We start from the raw sequence: 18,637 nt of genomic DNA, 5'->3' as shown, positions 1-18,637 counted from the left end.
ATTTTGTTCCTATGCATTGTTCTGCTGCTGTTGCAGACTAAGTACCCCCTCTTATGGCAACAGTGCACCATGCCACACTGCAAACATCTCTCAGGAGTGGCCCAAGGAATGTGACAGAGACTTCAAAGTGTCAACCTGGCCTCCAAATTCCCCAGATCCCAATCTGAATGAGCATCTGTGGCACATGCCATTAATTCACCTCACAACCCACTGGTGCCAGACACTGCAGGACACTCCCAGAGATCCTGTGTCAAGGGTCCCACCCAAGGAGGCCCCACCTTGGATTAGGGTTACAATTGGGGTACCGGCACATCACAAGAATCCTTGAGCAGATAGGGACCTGGGAAATTTATACGCCAGGTTGACACCTTGAGTTTTCTGTCACACTCCACAGCCCATTTCTAAACAGTTTTTTTTTGTCGTGTGGCATGCTGCTTGGTCTGCAACGGTGTTTGAGTGGGTGGAACATGTCAGCTGGTATCCACATGAACACCAGAACCAAAGGTTTCCCAGCAGAACAATGGAATAAAATAATCAAAGTTACTCAGTTCACCTGTCACTGGTTTGAATGTTTCGGCTGATCGCTGTATAAGCAAAACAGCGTAACAACATGCTGTGGCTGTAATGAGCAATGTAGAGAAGTCGCAGTTTGGTTTTGTTGCAGCCTGACTCGACACTAGATCCTTCACATTAACCCAAGAAAACGAAGCTGTACAAAGCACACACACGGGGCCAGAATAACTAAAGGCGTCCAAGTATTAGATAAACTAATTCACGTGAGAAGTCGGTGGGTGGAGTCGCTGGCTTCAGGGGTTGTCTCCTTGCATGGGTGTGGACTACAGCTCAGTTGGCCCAACATGAACTCACGCTTCACACTGAAGCTTGTGTGCCCTCTGGTGTATGTAGATTTAGCGAGTGTGTGTGTGTGTGAGTACTATAAGGCTTAATACAAAGACTGCACACAAAAGCTCACCATTCAACATTATCTTTATTGACTTAGCAAAGGGTAACATACAGTAGATGAGTATATTAAAAGAAGGAAACCAGTTTCTTAATACATATTTATCAGGGAGAAGGATTCAAAAAGGTGTCATCATCCAACTTGTCCTCTTCATGTCTGGAAAAAAAACACAGTTTAATCAGTATATGGTAAAGCCAAAGGAAATTTTTATTTAACAGACTTCTTTCTACTCACAAATGTCTTCCTGTGTCTCTCAGCGCATGAAGCGAGAAGAAACAGGAGGCGAGCGAGCCACCAGCTGCAGCAGCAGGCGGAGCTGCTGATTCTGATTCTCGAGCATGGCGCTCAGTTTCTGGTTGGCAAATCCCTGGCACTCTGAGGAGGAGTTTAGACGTGTCGGTCATTTGTTCACGAGAAGAGACGATATAATCACACTGGAAGAAGAGCTAAAGTTTGTAGACTCACCTTCTCTAGTGGGTGGAACAGTGGGTTTTTGAGCTGTAGGAGCAACAATGGACAGAACATTGGTTCGGCACCACAGCACATACTTTAGCCAAGACTGTATCATTGTATTATTTTACAGGGGATTCATTTCAATCTGCACAGGACAGCATGTTTTTACATTTGACGTGCTGATTTTGATGATGACTGAAATAGATTTACAGAAAAAATAAGAACTGAGATTCAGATAGTGTTTCTACACATGGCCACAAGATGGCGCTGTCTACATTAACATCTAATCACCCCTGACGGCCTCTGTTCTATCAAATGCCAATGAAATCTGTATCTTTTTAGGTATACTGTTCAAGAGACTCTATACGCATAACAGATAGTATATTACATGCAGTAGATGTCAGTCAGCACGCCCCCAGTCTGGAGAAGCAGGCTGGAATGATTATTTGTTTGTCACATTTTAGTCATTTTTATCCTTCAAAGTTTTAGTCTAGTTTTAGTCACCAAAAATTCCTGACATTTTAGTCATCATGTTTTCTTTAAAGGGGCAATAAGCGAAATTCATCATTTCTAGATTGAAGGAATTAAAAAAAGACAAGAAAGAAAAAAAGAAAACTGATCTGAGTTCAGACTGTTTACTTACAGCACAGCTACACTCACAGATAACTGAGCCTCCTACCTGCCTGTCCAACACCATCAACCCAGAAACCTTCTCCAGTCCAGACTGAGTGGAGTTCTGCAGGGATCAGCTGTGAAGATGTGAAGATCCGCTGCCATTCAGCGGCTAAAAAGCGGCGCTAACTGCTAACAGCCACCGCTGCAACTAAAAAACTCCACAAATCCCTTCAGCAGCTCCACCATCCACAGTCAGACACACACGGCTGATTATGTACTGCTGAATTACAGCTCACAACTCGCACCAACGGCTGACACCGCTCCAGGACGAGTGTTTTTGCCAGCTTGCGAAACATCCTGGTGCAGACTATTTACTGGAATTTACCAGCCTGTCGCTCAGATTATAACAAGTATGGCTGTTCTCAGCTCTCAGATAGGCCACTAGAACAATTTTGTCCCATTTCATCAACAAAAATTAAACATAGACTTTGTCATTGTCTCGTTTTGATCGTGGAAAAAAGCTCATAGAAGAAAAGTTTTCGTCAGTATAGTCTTCATCAATGAATTAACACTGGTCTGACAATGGTGGGACTTGCTTTGTGTCTGTGTCTGTACTCCAGCCTGCTTCTCCAAAGTGGGGGCGTGCCGACTTACATCTACTGTACAATATCAGATTCAACAGAAAATAAATCCTTCATCCTTAGACTGATAACCTTACCTGGATGGAGGGCATCCGCCAGATTAAAACCAACATCATCTACAAATAAAGGACGACAAAGGTTAGCAAGTTTTCAAAATCCCACCTTATGTTTTTTACTTTAATTTGTCACCTATCTGTATGTCAAGAGTAGGTGGATGTTTTGTGTACTCACTTCCTTGAGCAGGCTTGGAAAGTTTGGGATCTATGGATCAACAGGAGAAGTATATCAGTATAACAGTGTTCATTCAAACCGCAACACATGGGCGGACTTTAATTAACTGGAAGGGTTTCTGATTTGGAAACATACTATATGTACTACATAACATGGGCGCAAGGATAGATTTTTCTTGTCCTTGGTCAAAGAGAAGCGAGCTGGGTGATGACCTGTCAGTGCTGTGTTTACAGCTTGCTCTGCTGCCCCCAAGTGGCCAAAAACTCAATTAATGTAGCTTTAATCAAACAGCATTAGTGTAGACTACTGCTGTCAGCTGTATCAAGTCCCTGTTCGTCCAGAGTTTGTTAGAAACCGTCAGCGTCATTACCTGGACGAGGAACATCTGATGGATTAACCCCATCTGAAAAAAAATACAGAATCAAGTTGTTCAAAATGAAGAAAAAGAAAGAAAAATCTTAATTAAATTAATATTCTTTGTATTAGTGTGTATTAGTTTGTAGACTCACATCCTGCAGGGGGTTTAGGAGGGTTGGGTTGTGGTGAGGCTCCTGTAAGTTAGAGAGGCAGAAATACAAGGACTTGCGGACTTGCCTCTCACTGATTTCCATACCGTGATAGCTAATGCAGCAACATAACAAGAAGTTATAAATAAGGCGACTCACCTTTGCCACGGAGACGATCAAATAAGCTCAGTCCTGTTAGAGACAGATGTGAATACTCATTACGAAACACAAGGTTAACAACCATTTAAGGGATCCACCTCCTGCCTCAGTTACAACAGCCATTAAGTTTCAGGATGTTGTGAAAAAAATGGGGGATTCTTGGTTATTGGGAAAATCAGGGTGTGTGTGTCTTTAAACACCTCCTCACCTGATGTTGGTCTGGGAAAAAATGTGTCTTATATAGAGTAGAACAAGTATTTAACATGGCGTAGAAATAGTAGTCAGTAACTTTGGTTTGTTGCTTGCCAAGTTTTTGCTCGGACATAGAATAACTTACTAACTCACCACGAACCACACGCCTAGCTCCGAGAACAGCTTCGTCATGATCGGGACCTGTGAGCACAGAAACACCAAGTGTCTCTATGAAACAAAAACAGAACATACCAACTCCGAGACATTTTGTTTCTCTGAGTTTGTGGCTCTGATCTCCTCAGGCAGGTCACTCCAAAGTCGTGGTGCTCTGACTGCGAAAACTATGTCACCTTTGTGACTTAATCGAGGCCTCGGAACATGAAAAGATGCATCTGAAGATCTCAGGGTGCGAGAAGGAACATAGGTCAATAAAAGATCTCTTAAATAACTTGGAGCAAGGCCTCCCAAAGCTCTAAGTAATCAATAAAATCTTAAAATCAATTCTAACAGCAACAGGTGCGAGAGGGATTTTTTTTACTGATGCCAGAGAGCAAGGAACTGCAATAATCTAAATGACTGGCTAAGAGGGAGCATGTAAATTGAAAAGAGAATAGGACCTAGCACTGACCCCTGAGGCACACCATAGTGGACATCTACAGAGCGGCCTCTGGTATGGGGACTGCTGGTCCTGCTGCCTCTCAGCATGGGATTTTTGTTGTCTTGTTTGCTTGTTTTACTGAAATAAATCCCATGGATTTCAGTGTTTTAAAGGAGTTTATGTGGTTATTTTGGGTCAGTGTTGGAGTTTTGTTCGCCCCGTAGGGCTGAAGGGTGCTCATGTAGTATTTGATCAGAGTAAATTTCACTCACCGTTGACTTTGGGATCACCAGACAGGTCAAATCCTAAAAGACATTTCAAATGAACATCAGGTTATCATTGGTAACAACAGCTGGAGCTGCAGGAAAACATGCAGGTCATATAAACCCGGAACAGAACCTGTTCCATGTTGGTAGAAAAGAGGAAAGACAGACTAGAGAAGTCGGAAAGTATTGAGAAACGGACTACCTCCAAACTTCTGCCTTATCCTTAAAATCTCGACAAGCATACCAGTAGGATTTTTTAAATAATAAACATCAAACTGCAAATGAAGATCATGTGACAACCAATCCTATTGTAAGGATGAAACCTGGTCTTACCTTTTACAGTCACCGTTCCAGTGAGCACAAGAAGAAGGAAGGCGACCCTGCAACCAGACTTCATTGTGCCTGCAGCTTTCCTCACAGCACCAAATAGAAATTAGTCGCAGCACGGCAGAGGAGTCAGGTGAGCCACTCCAACCCTGGCTCCTACCTTTTAAAGAACACACTGGGTGTGGCAGTCTGACACGGCCGTTACAAAAGGTATATTGTGAAAAATGTTGTTTATGAATCTGACAAAAACAGATTAGTGAAACATAACAGAACAATTAGTGGTTGACTCTTTTCCCTCAGTGATGACTTGGTATGTTCCATTAACAGAACAAGGAGCCTCCCTGGGGTTGTGTCTGACTTCTCTATGGTATACACCATCAGTAACAATTGGATGTCTTTCAGGATATGACCTGTCTGCTGCCCCCAAAGTCAACAGTGAGTGACATTTACTCTAATCTAATACTGTTGTTCAGAAGTAGATTTTAATGTAACCAAAATATCATCTAGTTATTTGGACGTGAGCATCCTTCAGTCCCCTCAGGGTTTGGTCTTGATACTCAGATACTGTTGTTGTCTGAGGCTGATCACATCAGATGTCGGCGTTAACGCCTCAGAATTGCAACATTTCTGAGTTCCCCCAAGTATTAAACCAGTGATGTAACTCATCACAACCCCACCCTTTCACAGGGAGCCCTGTCTAGCTCCACATGCTTATAGAGAAACACCATCACATGGTGAGATGGGGGATATTGTTTAGACTCAATGTATATGTGTAATTAAATCACCACAAAGTCACTGGCTCACAGACAGCCTGGGGCCTTTGTGGCCCCTGTGGGTCTGGGTTGTTAATCCAGACTTTTCTTGAGTTGACCATTGTTGAAACTGTCACACTGAAGTTGACCTTTTACCTTTTGGACATAAAATGTCATCACTTCATTATATCATCCTGTTAGACATTTGTGTGAAGTTTTGTCATAATTAGCATATGAGTTTTTCATGGTATGGCCAAAAACTGTATTTTGTGAGGCCACACTGACCTTGACCTTTAACCTTCAAACACAAAATTCTAGTCAATTTATTTTATTTAAAGAAATTCCTTTAAGGTGTTCTAAAATATCATAGTCACGAAAATGAGACAAATGCAAGGTCATGGTGACCTTGACCTTTGACCACCAAAACCCAATTAGTTCCTTGTTGAGTCCAAGTGATTGTTTGTGCCAAAATTGAGGAAATTCCCTTGAGCTGTCCTTGAGATGACCCATTTACAAAAATGAGACAGACATGGTCACAGTGACCTTGACCTTTGACCACCGAAATCCAATCAGTTCGTTGTCAAGTCCAGGTGATGGTTTGTGCCAAAACTGAGGAAATTCCCTGGAGCTGTTCTTGAGATAGCCCATTTACAAAAATGAGACAGACATGGTCACAGTGACCTTGACCTTTGACCACCAAAATCCAATCAGTTCATTGTCAAGTCCAGGTGATTGTTTGTGCCAAAATTGAGGAAGTTTCCTCAGGCTGTTCTTGAGATAACCCATTTACAAAAATGAGACAGACATGGTCACAATGACCTTGACCTTTAACCACCAAAATCCTATCAGTTCATTGTCAAGTCCAGGTGATTGTTTGTGGCAAAATAAAGGAAATTCCCTCAAGCTGTTCTTGAGATAGCCCATTTACAAAAATGAGACAGACATGGTCACAGTGACCTTGACCTTTAACCACCAAAATCTAATCAGTTCATCATTGAGTCCAAGTGATTGTTGAGAGTCCAGAGGCACTTCTGTCCAACTGTTTGTACGTCCTTCCATCTCTCTGCCTCATTTTTGTAAACACAATATCTCATCCTTGACGGAGTTCCCTAAATTTTGGCACAAACGTCCACTCAGACACAAGGACGAAGTTATTCGATTTTGGTGGTCAAAGGTCAAAGTTCACTGTGACTTCTCAAAACATGTTTTTGGCCATAACTCAAGAATTCATGTGCTATTCATGACAAAATGTCTTATAGGATGAAATGATGAAGTGATTACAGAGTCTCAATGTAGTGCAACGTCGCAACCGTGCACAATGTAGTCATGACACTTAATCACAGCGAGGGCCAACTTTGGTTCAGAAGTAGGGGGGCAGGAAGAAGGGAAGGGGCCATTGCTCGCTGCTGGCAGAAGTACACAGCCATGTGACAGTTCTAGTTCTAATAGTTTTCAAACTGCGCCTGCGGACATATTGGATCACACTTCAATTAGTGGCTGTGACATTGCAACCTTGTCATTAATAGATATGGTCCCAAATGTCGAACACATCCCAAGTGAATAAAACGATCCCAATCTTTAACCGTGAAACATTATCAATAAGTGGACTCTGACTCGTACGCTGCCAAAAAATCAATCAGTGACACAAAACAAGAAGACTCTTATTCATCTGTGTTCTTTCTTTCTTTCTTTCCGTCATTTTTTCAGCCCACAGTACAATACCATGCATTCAGAAAGTGTAGCAGGATAACGTGAAAAGCCTAAAAAAAAGAGAGAGTTAATCTGCACGCATCTTGTGACGCAATTCTTGGTGGGGGCGGAACGGATAGATAAGTCCCACACTGGCTCCCTGCCGGACTCATTACCGTGCGGGACAGTAAGTGTCGGAAGCTGTTCGGTGGGACACCAGAATCAGAGGGATGTGGCTGCAGGCAGCGTTGGTGCCTCTCCTCAGGCTGTATCTGTGCGGAATTAAAGTTCTGATCTATCAGATGTTCAACAGGTCGTTTGCGCTGCCAGGTCAGGTCCACTTTTATTTCCTGCATTTATTTCCTGTGTTTATCTTTAGTCGTTAAAACCCGGTGTATCATTCCCCCGCTTGTGTGCCGAACTCCGTCAGAAATGTGACAGTTTTTAAAACTCTGATCTTATTTATCGACTAATGAAAACACTAAACGGATTCTGACTGAAGGCGGTTTAACAGCAGGGTCTTGTCATCAGTTCGGCGTTGGTCTGATACACAGAGCACGTCAAGTTTAGAGAGGCTCACTCCTTTTACTGCGGTCAAGCAGTGTGCGTGTGTATTCGTAGTATTACGGTACGGATGGTGAAAACGGCCAAAAGTGATGGAGTCGCCCGTTTCTCAGCAACGCTTTCTCCCGTTTCTCCCATTGATATACCTACTGTACACTTTTTTTTAAAGGAGCTCTAAGTTAATTGGTATTTTTATTGACAGTAATACACATGCATAGAGTTAATACTGAATGTGGGGAAATTCTGATTATACTATACGGTAATTTGAGCAGACTTTACCTTTTAAATTCCTCATAAACTTTACAGTAAAATTGTATGAAAATTAATATAATCATAGTGGGGCTCATCCAGAAGAAGATTCCATTGAAAGATTTATGTAACCCTATGAAGGATTTTTTTAAAGTAATATTTAAAATTAGGCAACTCTGATTACATTTTGTTGTATTTCGAGCAGACTATACCTTTAAATTCCTCATAAACTCTACAGTAAAATTGCATGAAAATTAATCTGGATATAGTGTGGGTCACCTAGTCAAATGCAAGGTGGTTTAATATGTATCTACCTGCTAGAGTGATGTTTTTTTGTTGTGAAAATCCCTTAAATTTATGACAACAGTGCTAGAGAGTTACGAGTTACATGTCGTGAATTTAGTTGCAATATGTTGAGTTTTGTTATAAAATAAATTGTGATTTATTACCTTTTTCCAACTGCAAATTATGTCCCCATAGAAATGAAATGAAGTGGACTGAAAATCAATTGATTATATTATTCTAGTAGGCTAGCAATAGTTTACACACAAAAACATTGGGATACTATGCTGTATCCATTTTTCCCCCCCGACCATAATATTTTATGATATTGACATAGCTGATGTTGAGTCCATCTGTTCATGACCATGAGATGTCTTTAGACGTCATCTGCGGACCTTGAGTTCAAATTATTTTATGAATGAAAACAAAAATCACGTGGAGCAGCTGCCTCAAAAGCCTCGTTGCCACCAAGCAGTCTGGTTCAGTTCTGCTCTGTTCCCCACACATTAGAACATTGCGTTTCCATTAGGGATGTTCTTGGCGACTAATTTCCCTGTCGACTTAACGAAAATATCAATAACGACTAGTCGACTAGAAAACAGTCAAAATTGAGCACAAATTATTGTTAATATTTGAAACACTGTCCCAAAAAAATATTATGTGCATTAAGAGCCCTTCGAAGCCTTTAATCACAATCTTCAACAACCATGTCGGATTTTAAACGCCACAGAAGTACGAGACACTTTGCTCTGTGCGGTATGAAAAAAGATAAACTGCAGCTGAATTGATTTTCTACATCAAAGTACTGCCAAAGAGCACTGGTTTTGTGAGAGTACATCTCTCCAATTTCCCACCGTGCTGTTTAAAACATCAGAGTGCTACTGATTTGAGTGTTACTGTTTAGAGCATTTCATTGATTGCCATAAAACCAAAGGAAAATGTGTGCGTAGTATCATGTGAGAAGAAGAGTGAGATATCACGAATGTGTTCCACCTCAAGACAAAAAGACGATTGTGTCTCCAGAGAGTGAAATGGGTTCAGACCCTAGAGGTTTATACACTACTAATCTCACAGAGAATGCAGGTTGTTTAACAGGCTTTAAAAGGGATTTGGGAAATTCCTGTAATTTATTTGGCATATCCCACACCGTGACCAAAGATAAAGCCTGACTCGCTTCTGATTATAAAGGAGAAATTCCAGTTTTGCCTCGGGGCTTGGTTGTGGATGAGATCTTACACAAGTTATTAAAACCATGTCTTCAACATTGAAAAATTCCATGTTCCTCCAGTGCATTGCACCACTCTGACTGCACAACTAAGTAGAACGGGTCAGAGTTGAGACAGGAAGTAGCTCTCAGATCCAACAAGACTATTTGGCTGCACCCACTCTAATAATTGTACTTTTATTGCCAACCAACCTTGATAAAATTCATGTTCCACACCCAGTGCAGCTGATGTAGTGTGGCGCTATAGTGCATCAGCTGAGTGTGGTCACAAGTACAGCGGACCACACCTGCAGGGTTTGGTCAGAGGTGTGAGAGACCTTTCAGCTCACACAGGTCAGAGCAGCAACATTTTCCTCCTCTCACAGTTCAATGAAAATCCTGCGAACAAACTTAAGGTAACTTGTTGTCGAGCTGTTCTCACTAACTTAAAAGGCTTAGTTTTATCTTTTCTCTCCTGCCTTGACAAGATTTTTCACTGTGATCTACTTTCTTGTGTGCATGTAGCTGAAGGATTTCAAAATCACATCTCAGTGTCGCTTCACAAATGTCTGTAATGTTTTAATCAACATCCTCAAATGTGTGTTTCACTATTCTTGTTAGGTGCTCGTTAAGTGAAGGCATCCAAGTGGATTGCTTACCAGACGAACCAATGGAGGGTAAAAGTTCAGGACCTTCGTGCTCTGGCCTCAATCTGGTCGCACACCCACGGGCAAAAAGCAAAGTCTGGAAATACTTTGGCTTTGACACAGACGCAGACGGCTGTATATTGCACTGGAAGCGGATTTACTGTCGTGTATGCATGAGTCAAATTGCTTACTCTGGAAACACCTCCAATCTTTCGTACCACCTCGAGAAGAACCACCCTGTCGAATTCAGTGAGTTTGTGAAGAGCAACACGGATCAGATGCGTGAGGCGTTCGCAACAGCGTTCTCCAGGATAAAGACTGAGCCGTCAAGTGTACACATTCAGCAACAATCCCAGGACACAAACCTAAGGCAGAGTTTAGACTACGAAAACAGACGACACAATGATCTGACAATAGCTGTCATCAACTTTATCTGTGAGGGGTTGTACCCTGTATCTCTAGTTGAAGAGCCGACTTTCAAGACCTTAATGAGTACCGTCGATCCTGGGTACTCGCCACCAAGCAAAAGTGACCTGGCGGTTAAAATGCTTCCTCAGATGTACTGCCGCGCCAGGGACATGGTCTTTAGTGAGCTCGCTGGGGTTGTGAACTGTGGCGTTACGACAGATCTTTGGCAAAGCCAAACCCAGAGTAGGACATACATTTCACTCTCTATGCATTCGGTTAATTACAATAGCACAACTGGCTTCACTATGACCAACAAGTGTCTAAAAACGTTTGAGGTACAAGAGGACAACACAGCCGAGAACATCACCAGAGCTATGTATGAAGCATTCGTTGAATGGGGGATAACTCATAAAGTCAGTGGTGCCACCACAAATGGTTCAGTGGACATTGTCAAAGCGTGCTCCCTCCTCGACCTGTCAGTGGAAATGCCTTGCCTTGGACATACAATAAATCGTGCGATGGACGAAGCCTTCCAGCTGCCACGGGTCGACAGCTTTTTGGGATGTTGCCGCAAACTTGTCGATCATTTCAAAGAACCAACGCTGTATCTGCTGAGAGAAAAACAGAAGCAGAGTGGCCTCACTCAGTGTGCACTCATCACAGACAGGGGTCGGTCTTGGTTGGCCACGTTGGCAATGTTACAGAGACTGAAAGAGCAACAGGTTGCAGTAACTGCAACACTTATAGAGAGCTCCAGCAGTCATCATTTCAGCTTTGATGGCCCTGACTGGGCCTTGTTGGAGGGCTTGATTGATGTCCTCCAGCCTTTTAAAGTTGTGGCAAACATGATCAGTTCTTGCAAGTACCCAACCATTAGCATGGTCAGGCCTGTGCTTCATATGCTGTTGAACACCACACTCAAGGTCAAGGAAGGGGACCTCAAAGAGATTAGCATGACCAAAGAGGTCATCTCAAAAGTCCTCTCAAGCACCTATTCACAGAATACTCAGCTATCGCAAGACATTTCAGCGTTCCTCAACATAGCTACATTCTTGGATCCTCGGTACAAGAAGCTGCCTTTCCTGTCCACTCAGGAGCGTTCCAAAGTTGAGAGTAACATCATAGAGGAGGCAAAAGCAATCCTTGAGAAGCAGATTGCAGAGCGACCATGCCTAGATGATTTCTCCTTTGTATCTGACGAGCCACCGAGCAAAAAGCAGACACCTGCGAGAGAGTCTTCAGCCAGCAGTGCAACCCAAGACAACCCTTTGGCTGCCATATTTTGTCAGTCAGACGCAGACCAGAGCCAGGAAGAGCTGCATGCACAGGTGGTCGAGGAGCTGAGCAACTACAAATCACAAAGAGTCCTAGGTCTGAATGAAGACCCTTTACTGTGGTGGTCTAGTCATGCACCTTTGTTCCCCACCCTCCCCAAGGTGCTTCAGAAGTACTGGTGTGTCCCTGCCACAAGTGTACCTTGTCACAGGCTGTTAAGCTCCTCTGGGGCTGTTCTGTGCGGGAAAAGGAACCGCATAGCTCCGGCTTTAGTCGATCAGCAGATCTTCTTGTATGAGAATTCACGGAGCTACTATGTGCCTGAACCCTGTGAGGATGAGTTGGACAATGCTTGGGAGGGGAACTGTAACCCGGGCCAGCCACTTGACTGACTGTGTGCTGACAATTGTAAAAACTCAAAGAATTTTGATGACTGAAGCATTAAAGCATTAAAAATATGATCAAAATGTATCAGTCAGTAGTATGAAAATGTAATGGACCTGTTATACTAGTGGTTTTAGCTCTTAAATTGTATAAAAGGTGTGAAGGCTAATTTATATTCCCTTTAAATACGAGAATAGATTTGTCAGTTTTAAACAGTGTACCCTTACACTTCCATGCATCCTTTATGTTGACATAGATACAACCAATAGATGGCTCGAGGGCGGAGTCAAAACTTTCATACAACACTAGCAAGTCTTAGATTGATGTGACGAACACTTTGGTTTATGACTAAATACCTGCGAAACGAATGGCATTGATGATAATGACATGCTAATGTTAGCATTATAGCATCATCAGCGAGAACATGATGACATTAGCACTTAACTCAAACATTTCTGTTCATGTATGACTCAAGATATTTCGTGTTAATTGGTAAACTTTCTAAGCATGGTTAGACCTTTTTCCACGTTGAGTTTTTCTAGGGGGGTAACCGTTCACACAATTCATAGTTCAGTTTAGCCTTGTCTCCACCAAACACTTTTGGTATGGTACCTTTGGAACCAAAAGTACCCTTCAGAAATAGTCTTTCTGTGACTAAAAAATGTATTAATAGATCTCCGATATAACATATAGGCTATACACACTCAAAAACAGGACTATAACTCAATAAATTGGGCGTAACTTCCATTAGAAGACCGTCTTTTGTTGTTTTTTGAATTCTTAAAAATCCAGGCTGTATGTAAATACATACTGTTATGTAGGTATGACAGCATTAACAATGGATGTCTTGCTGTGCAGAACATTTACACATAATGATGTCAAAGAAGTTTGAGAATAAAGATTTTGTTTTCAGTATTTGCCTGACTGGTTGATGTCCGAACTGATGCACTGATACGAACGCTATCATTCATTTTTGTCGTACAAGACATTCCAGCCTTATATAGCCCAAAGACATTTAACCTTTACTGTTAATTACACTGAAAAACATTTTAAGTCCAGTCATTTTGATGTTGATTCCACAGACGCTGGAATGAAGAATCACGTTATGTTCTCATGTGGTCCCTTCTCTCCTCCCACACAGTCTTACCCAAGCAAAATGGAAGGGTTGCCATTGTGACGGGGGGTACCAGAGGAATGGGTTATGAGACAGCGAGACACCTGGCAAGCCTTGGCATGCATGTTATCATAGGTAGGCTACTGTCTAATCACACATGGCTTTCTTTGCTTTCACTCCTTCGTACAGGTGAGTATGTCTCTGCAGTCCAGTTTTCTCCTCATCAACAGTTGGGTGCCAGAACTGTGTAAAATCTAGGGCTCGACTGCTCGACTTCAGGCAATCTCAGTCGTCTGAGGGGTCTCCGACTGATGATTCCAATCTCTGACTTTTGATTGAGGTTAATTTGAGCTATTGCTTGAGCTTTAAATTGCATACTTTTAAAGTTGTGGCTCATATCCTAAGATTTGCTTGATGATTCAGAGGACAAAATTACAAATTAAAGCTGGACTGTGGTTAGATATTAACCTGTATTCAGGAGGGAAAGCAGGGTATCTAGCTATAGGAACTCATAGAACTTCATGAGCTTGCATAGCTGTATTCCTGTCTTTGTTCAACAGCATGGCTTTTCAATTTGAGCGCAAGATTTATTACATACACACAATTGCTTGTTATTTTTCAGGACATATGAATCAGTGTAAACAGAGATGTAGCCAGTAGTTTTCACCAGTCTGTTGAGTCAGTGTAGGCGGTAGGATTGAGTGAATATCTGCTGGACATCAGCCCACCAAGCCTCTCTGATCTCCATCACCTCCAGCTGGGAACGAGAGAGAAGAGGGCGCAGAGGCCGTCAGGAAGATTCGTGAAGAAGGTGTCGAGGGGAAAGGTCAGTAGACAATATGGCCATTTGTAAATATTCTCAAGTGGGAAAAAGGGAGGGAGGGAGGTTTCTATCTGCAAGCACCAGTGTGTTTCCTTAGGTCTAAATACATACATTTGTGCACAGTAATGAGCAGGGAAATATATGACTAGCTTAGTTATATGATGTCTAAATATCTATACTATAAACCCCTAACAGCTCCCACACATACACACTCACTTGAGACATTTATGTATAACAGGAAACTACATCGACAACAGTGTCTGTGTCACTCTGCAGTTACACCTCCAAAACACTAGTTGGCAGCAGAGGTTTCTGTGAAGTGCTGTTAAGTTTAGTTGATTCAAAACACACGTCTTTATCTGGACACATTTTCCCCACAAATACAACATGCTAATGCTGTTAGCACAAGCCTATGGCATTTTACATTGTATAAATTAGCCTAGCAGCTAGCGGACTTTTCCTCTTCTCATGTAAAACAGGAACAGCAACATTTAACAAAGGTAGCGGCACATAATTTGGCTCCATTACAACTCACAAGGTTCACTGACAAAACAACTGTCTCATACTAAATACGTTTCCCAAACAAATACAACATGCTAACGTTATTAGCATAAGCCTATGGCATTTTACACTGTATAAATTAGCCTAGTGAAATCCCCAGTTTTTATGGTGACATGTTGATGTGTTTCCAGCAGGACTGGAATCTGTCCTAACATGCTTTCCTGTTTTCTGTTGACAGTTGAGTTCGTCTTCATGGACCTGACCTCATTGAAATCCGTGCGCCACTTTGCTCAGACATTCAAAAACAGAGGTCTCCCCCTCCACGTTCTGGTCAACAATGGTAGGATGTGTGGATCCTCATGGTCAGTGCACAAAGGATCATACATACTAATGTAATGCACACTATAAAAATCTTCTGCCATTCCCTTGTGTAGCTGGAACCATGATGGTCCCCGAGAGAAAGACGGAGGACGGCTTTGAGTTGCACTTTGCGCTCAACTACCTCGGCCACTTCCTGCTGACCAACCTGCTGCTGGACACGCTTAAGAGGTCAGGACGCCAGGGCTGCTGCTCCAGGATTGTCAACATGTCCTCTGCTACACACTACGCAGGAGTTATGCACATGCACGACCTAAACAGGAGGTACGTCTCCAACCAAGGCTGCTAGCATTTCATTTTTATGAGACTCCCATGTCAGTGACAGCATCCCTCTCCCTGTCTCCAGGATCTGTTACAGTTCCCATGGTGCCTACGCTCAGAGCAAACTGGCCCTGGTCCTCCTCACCTACTACCTGCAGGAGCAGATGACAGCCGGCGGCTTCCCCGTGACCACCTATGCGGTGGACCCTGGCATGGTGGACACAGCGCTGTACAACAACCTGTGGAGCCTTGCACAGGCTCTGAAGAAACCAGTGGCCAAGATACTGTTCAGGGTATGTCTGTCTTAGTGGTGGGTGCTTTCAGGGAGATCTTCTCTGAACTGAGTCGTCTCTTCATGCTTTGTCCTCCTCAGACTCCTGCAGAAGGAGCATCCATATCCGTCTATGCTGCAGTCGCCTCAGAGCTGGAAGGGGCCGGGGGCTGTTACTTGTACAACGGCCAGAAGACGCAGTCGTCCGACGTTTCCTACGACTCTGAGCTGCAAGCCGAGCTATGGAAGAAGAGCTGTGAGCTGGTGGGCCTTCAGGAGAACTGACACTGCTGTGACCCTTGTACAGCGTCTCCAGAGCCATGCTGGAGACGCTATGTGGAGCGCACAAATTGAATCTCTGCCTTATTTTATAGAATTCTGACACTGAAATATCTAGACTTATAAGCTACATCCACATCAATACATTTTAAAGTGCACAACTTTTGCTATGTTTACGCCTAGCGTCCACACGACTCTGGTGTGTCTGAACCCCTTGATCGAAGACCTTTGGATGCGCAGGCTAGTCTATATTTTGCAGACCTTGACTGCTTTATACTCACGTGTCAGCTTCATTAGCAGTTCCACCTCGTTGTCAGTCCACGCAAACAAATCTCTGGTCTTGCTTCTCACTGTTCTTTCTCTGCAGTATTTTTATGCCTCCATACCTGCGATTGCTGTGGCTGTCTATTCGATCAACTGTCCGTCCATCCATCCGTCCACCTCTTCTGAAGGCGATATCATTTGGCACAAATGTTCACTTTGATTCAACGATACAGTGATTTGATTTTGGTGGACAAATGTCAAGGTCACTGTGACCTCGTCTGTGTCATTCTTGTAAATGAAACATGTCAAGAACACCAAGAGATTTTTTTCCAAATTTGGCACAAATGCTCACTTGGACTCAACAGTGAATTGATGAGAATGTGGTGGTCAAAGGTCAAGGTCACTGTGACCTTGCATCTGTCTCATTCTTGTGAACATGATATTACAAGACGGCTTTTTGGAAGTTTCTTCAAATATGGCACAAACGTCCACCTGGACTCAATAATGAAATGAGTAGAATTTGGTGGTCGAAGATAAAAGGTCAAGGTCACTGTGACCTCACAAAACACAATAATTCAAATGGGCCAATGAAATTGTTTGTTTATAGTCGCGCAGACCTGGGAGAGTCTAAAATCCAGTCAGTATGGGAGAAAGGTTGATAAACCTCGTTTCACAGCACCCCGTCCTTTTTGAAAACAGACAGGATGATTGTCTGAACAATGAATTAAAGGACAACATCTTGCAGTCCATTGTCCAGCTTGGTGGCTGCGGTGAGAGTGGTAAGTGCTAAAGAAAGTTGATGTTGACGCTTGTTAAACGTTAGCTTGCTAGCTCGCTGCTGCTGCTACTCTCGTCCATGTCCACCCACACCCGTTCACACTGCGTGGAATTGCAACACAACAACGCGAAATTCCGCACCGCGTCCGTACCGTGCCTGTGTGTATGGTTTAAACGCGGAAAAGCGCTGAGCGAATATTCCGCAAATCCGTCCCGCATTTCCGCATCGCGGCAGTGAGAATGACTCTATAGACAGCCACACCTATTGACACAGGTTGGTAATCTGCTACAAACTATCATGAAGCTACAATCTGGTACGCTGCATTAAATGCTGGCATTTATGTTTTAAACTGTACGTAGTAAATAAGAAACAAGTCAAGTAAGGACGACAACTGTTATGTCTAGAAAAGCGAAACCAGAGCAGCTCAGTTATATAAAGAAGTCTGAGCACATGAGCAACCGAAATGCCTTAACTGAATGATTGATTGTTGATTTTTTATATACTCTGGCACTGTCTGAAGTAATATAATGTACGTGTATGTAGTCTTACACTCATAGTGTGAATCATTGTTTACAGTGCAGTGTTATTTAGCGTATATAGCAATCAAAAACCTCTACGTGCTAATTGCTTTAGCTTTGACAATCCTGAATGTTTGCCAAAAGCAAAGTTAAAGCCTGTGGGGACATGATTACTTCTTCCTTTCTGTTTTTATTCCATGCTGCTGCCAGAAACACTTGCTAAAGCACCAAATGTGGATTAATCCACCACTGAAAATAGTTCCCAACAAATGCACTGATTCTCCTGTTGAACTAATGTTTGTTAAGAACCACTTCTTAGGAACTTGTATTGTGTCTCTTACAGCCTCTGGTCTGAGCTTTACCTTTGAAATGTAGCCTACTTTATATATGTCAGCACTGGAAACTATTTTCCAATCACCCAATGTATTGATTATATTGCACACCAATGGCTGCCATGATCACTGAGACTGAAGCCTTTTTCTCGTGTTTTATTTTACAGTCGTGTTTACTTTTATGAAATCAAAATTTTAAATGAACAATGTGTTAACTGCTAATAAACAAATTACCTTTAAGACTTGACACCACCTGATGTTTTATCGTGCCATGTATTTTTTTTTATTTTTATTTTTTATTGAACTTTATATATTTTTTTATATGTATTTTTTTGGCTTGCATACATTCACACTACAAGGAAAGCAATGAATTATTTTTTAATTCATTTTTTATATTTTCCTGGGGCAACACTAACAAAAATCTTGTTTTTTTAACAGACTCTATAGTTTTTTTAAATACAGGTCAAAGGTCAACATCACTGTGATCTTATCTGCGTCATTCTCATGAGCATGATATCTCAAGACCACTGAGTGAATTTTTTTTTTTAAATTTGGCACCAACGTTAACCTGGACTCAAGGATGAACTTGTAAGATTTTGGTGGTCAGGGGTCACAAGTCAAAGGTCAAGGCTGCTGTGACCTTGTATCCATCTCTTTCTCATGAACGCAATTTCTTCAAATTTGGCACAAACATTCATTTCAGCTCAGCGACAAA

General features: G+C 42.4%; 2 protein-coding genes across 3 annotated transcripts; both read left to right on the top strand.

Moving 5' to 3' along the window:
• Positions 1-7,586: 7,586 nt before the first annotated feature.
• Positions 7,587-13,466, top strand: LOC125884759 (E3 SUMO-protein ligase ZBED1-like). Its single transcript, XM_049569932.1, has 2 exons — positions 7,587-7,720; positions 10,311-13,466. The coding sequence occupies exon 2, from the start codon at positions 10,360-10,362 to the stop codon at positions 12,409-12,411; it is 2,052 nt and encodes a 683-aa protein (XP_049425889.1). The 5' UTR covers positions 7,587-7,720; positions 10,311-10,359; the 3' UTR covers positions 12,412-13,466.
• Positions 7,590-18,161, top strand: dhrsx (dehydrogenase/reductase (SDR family) X-linked). Of its 2 annotated transcripts, none has more exons than XM_049569946.1 (7): positions 7,590-7,720; positions 13,545-13,652; positions 14,275-14,343; positions 15,080-15,181; positions 15,276-15,483; positions 15,566-15,773; positions 15,854-18,144. In XM_049569946.1, the coding sequence occupies exons 1-7, from the start codon at positions 7,621-7,623 to the stop codon at positions 16,034-16,036; spliced, it is 978 nt and encodes a 325-aa protein (XP_049425903.1). In that variant the 5' UTR covers positions 7,590-7,620; the 3' UTR covers positions 16,037-18,144. The 2 variants fall into 2 exon arrangements, with proteins under 2 accessions (XP_049425903.1, XP_049425904.1); XM_049569947.1 differs by having other exon boundaries at positions 7,627-7,720; positions 13,486-13,652; positions 15,854-18,161.
• Positions 18,162-18,637: the final 476 nt, after the last annotated feature.

Source organism: Epinephelus fuscoguttatus, linkage group LG24, assembly GCF_011397635.1.
Source record: "Epinephelus fuscoguttatus linkage group LG24, E.fuscoguttatus.final_Chr_v1".
Taxonomy (NCBI): Eukaryota; Metazoa; Chordata; class Actinopteri; order Perciformes; family Serranidae; genus Epinephelus; species Epinephelus fuscoguttatus.
Note: the sequence above shows the minus strand (reverse complement) of the source record. Positions and strands in the feature narration are given on the sequence as shown.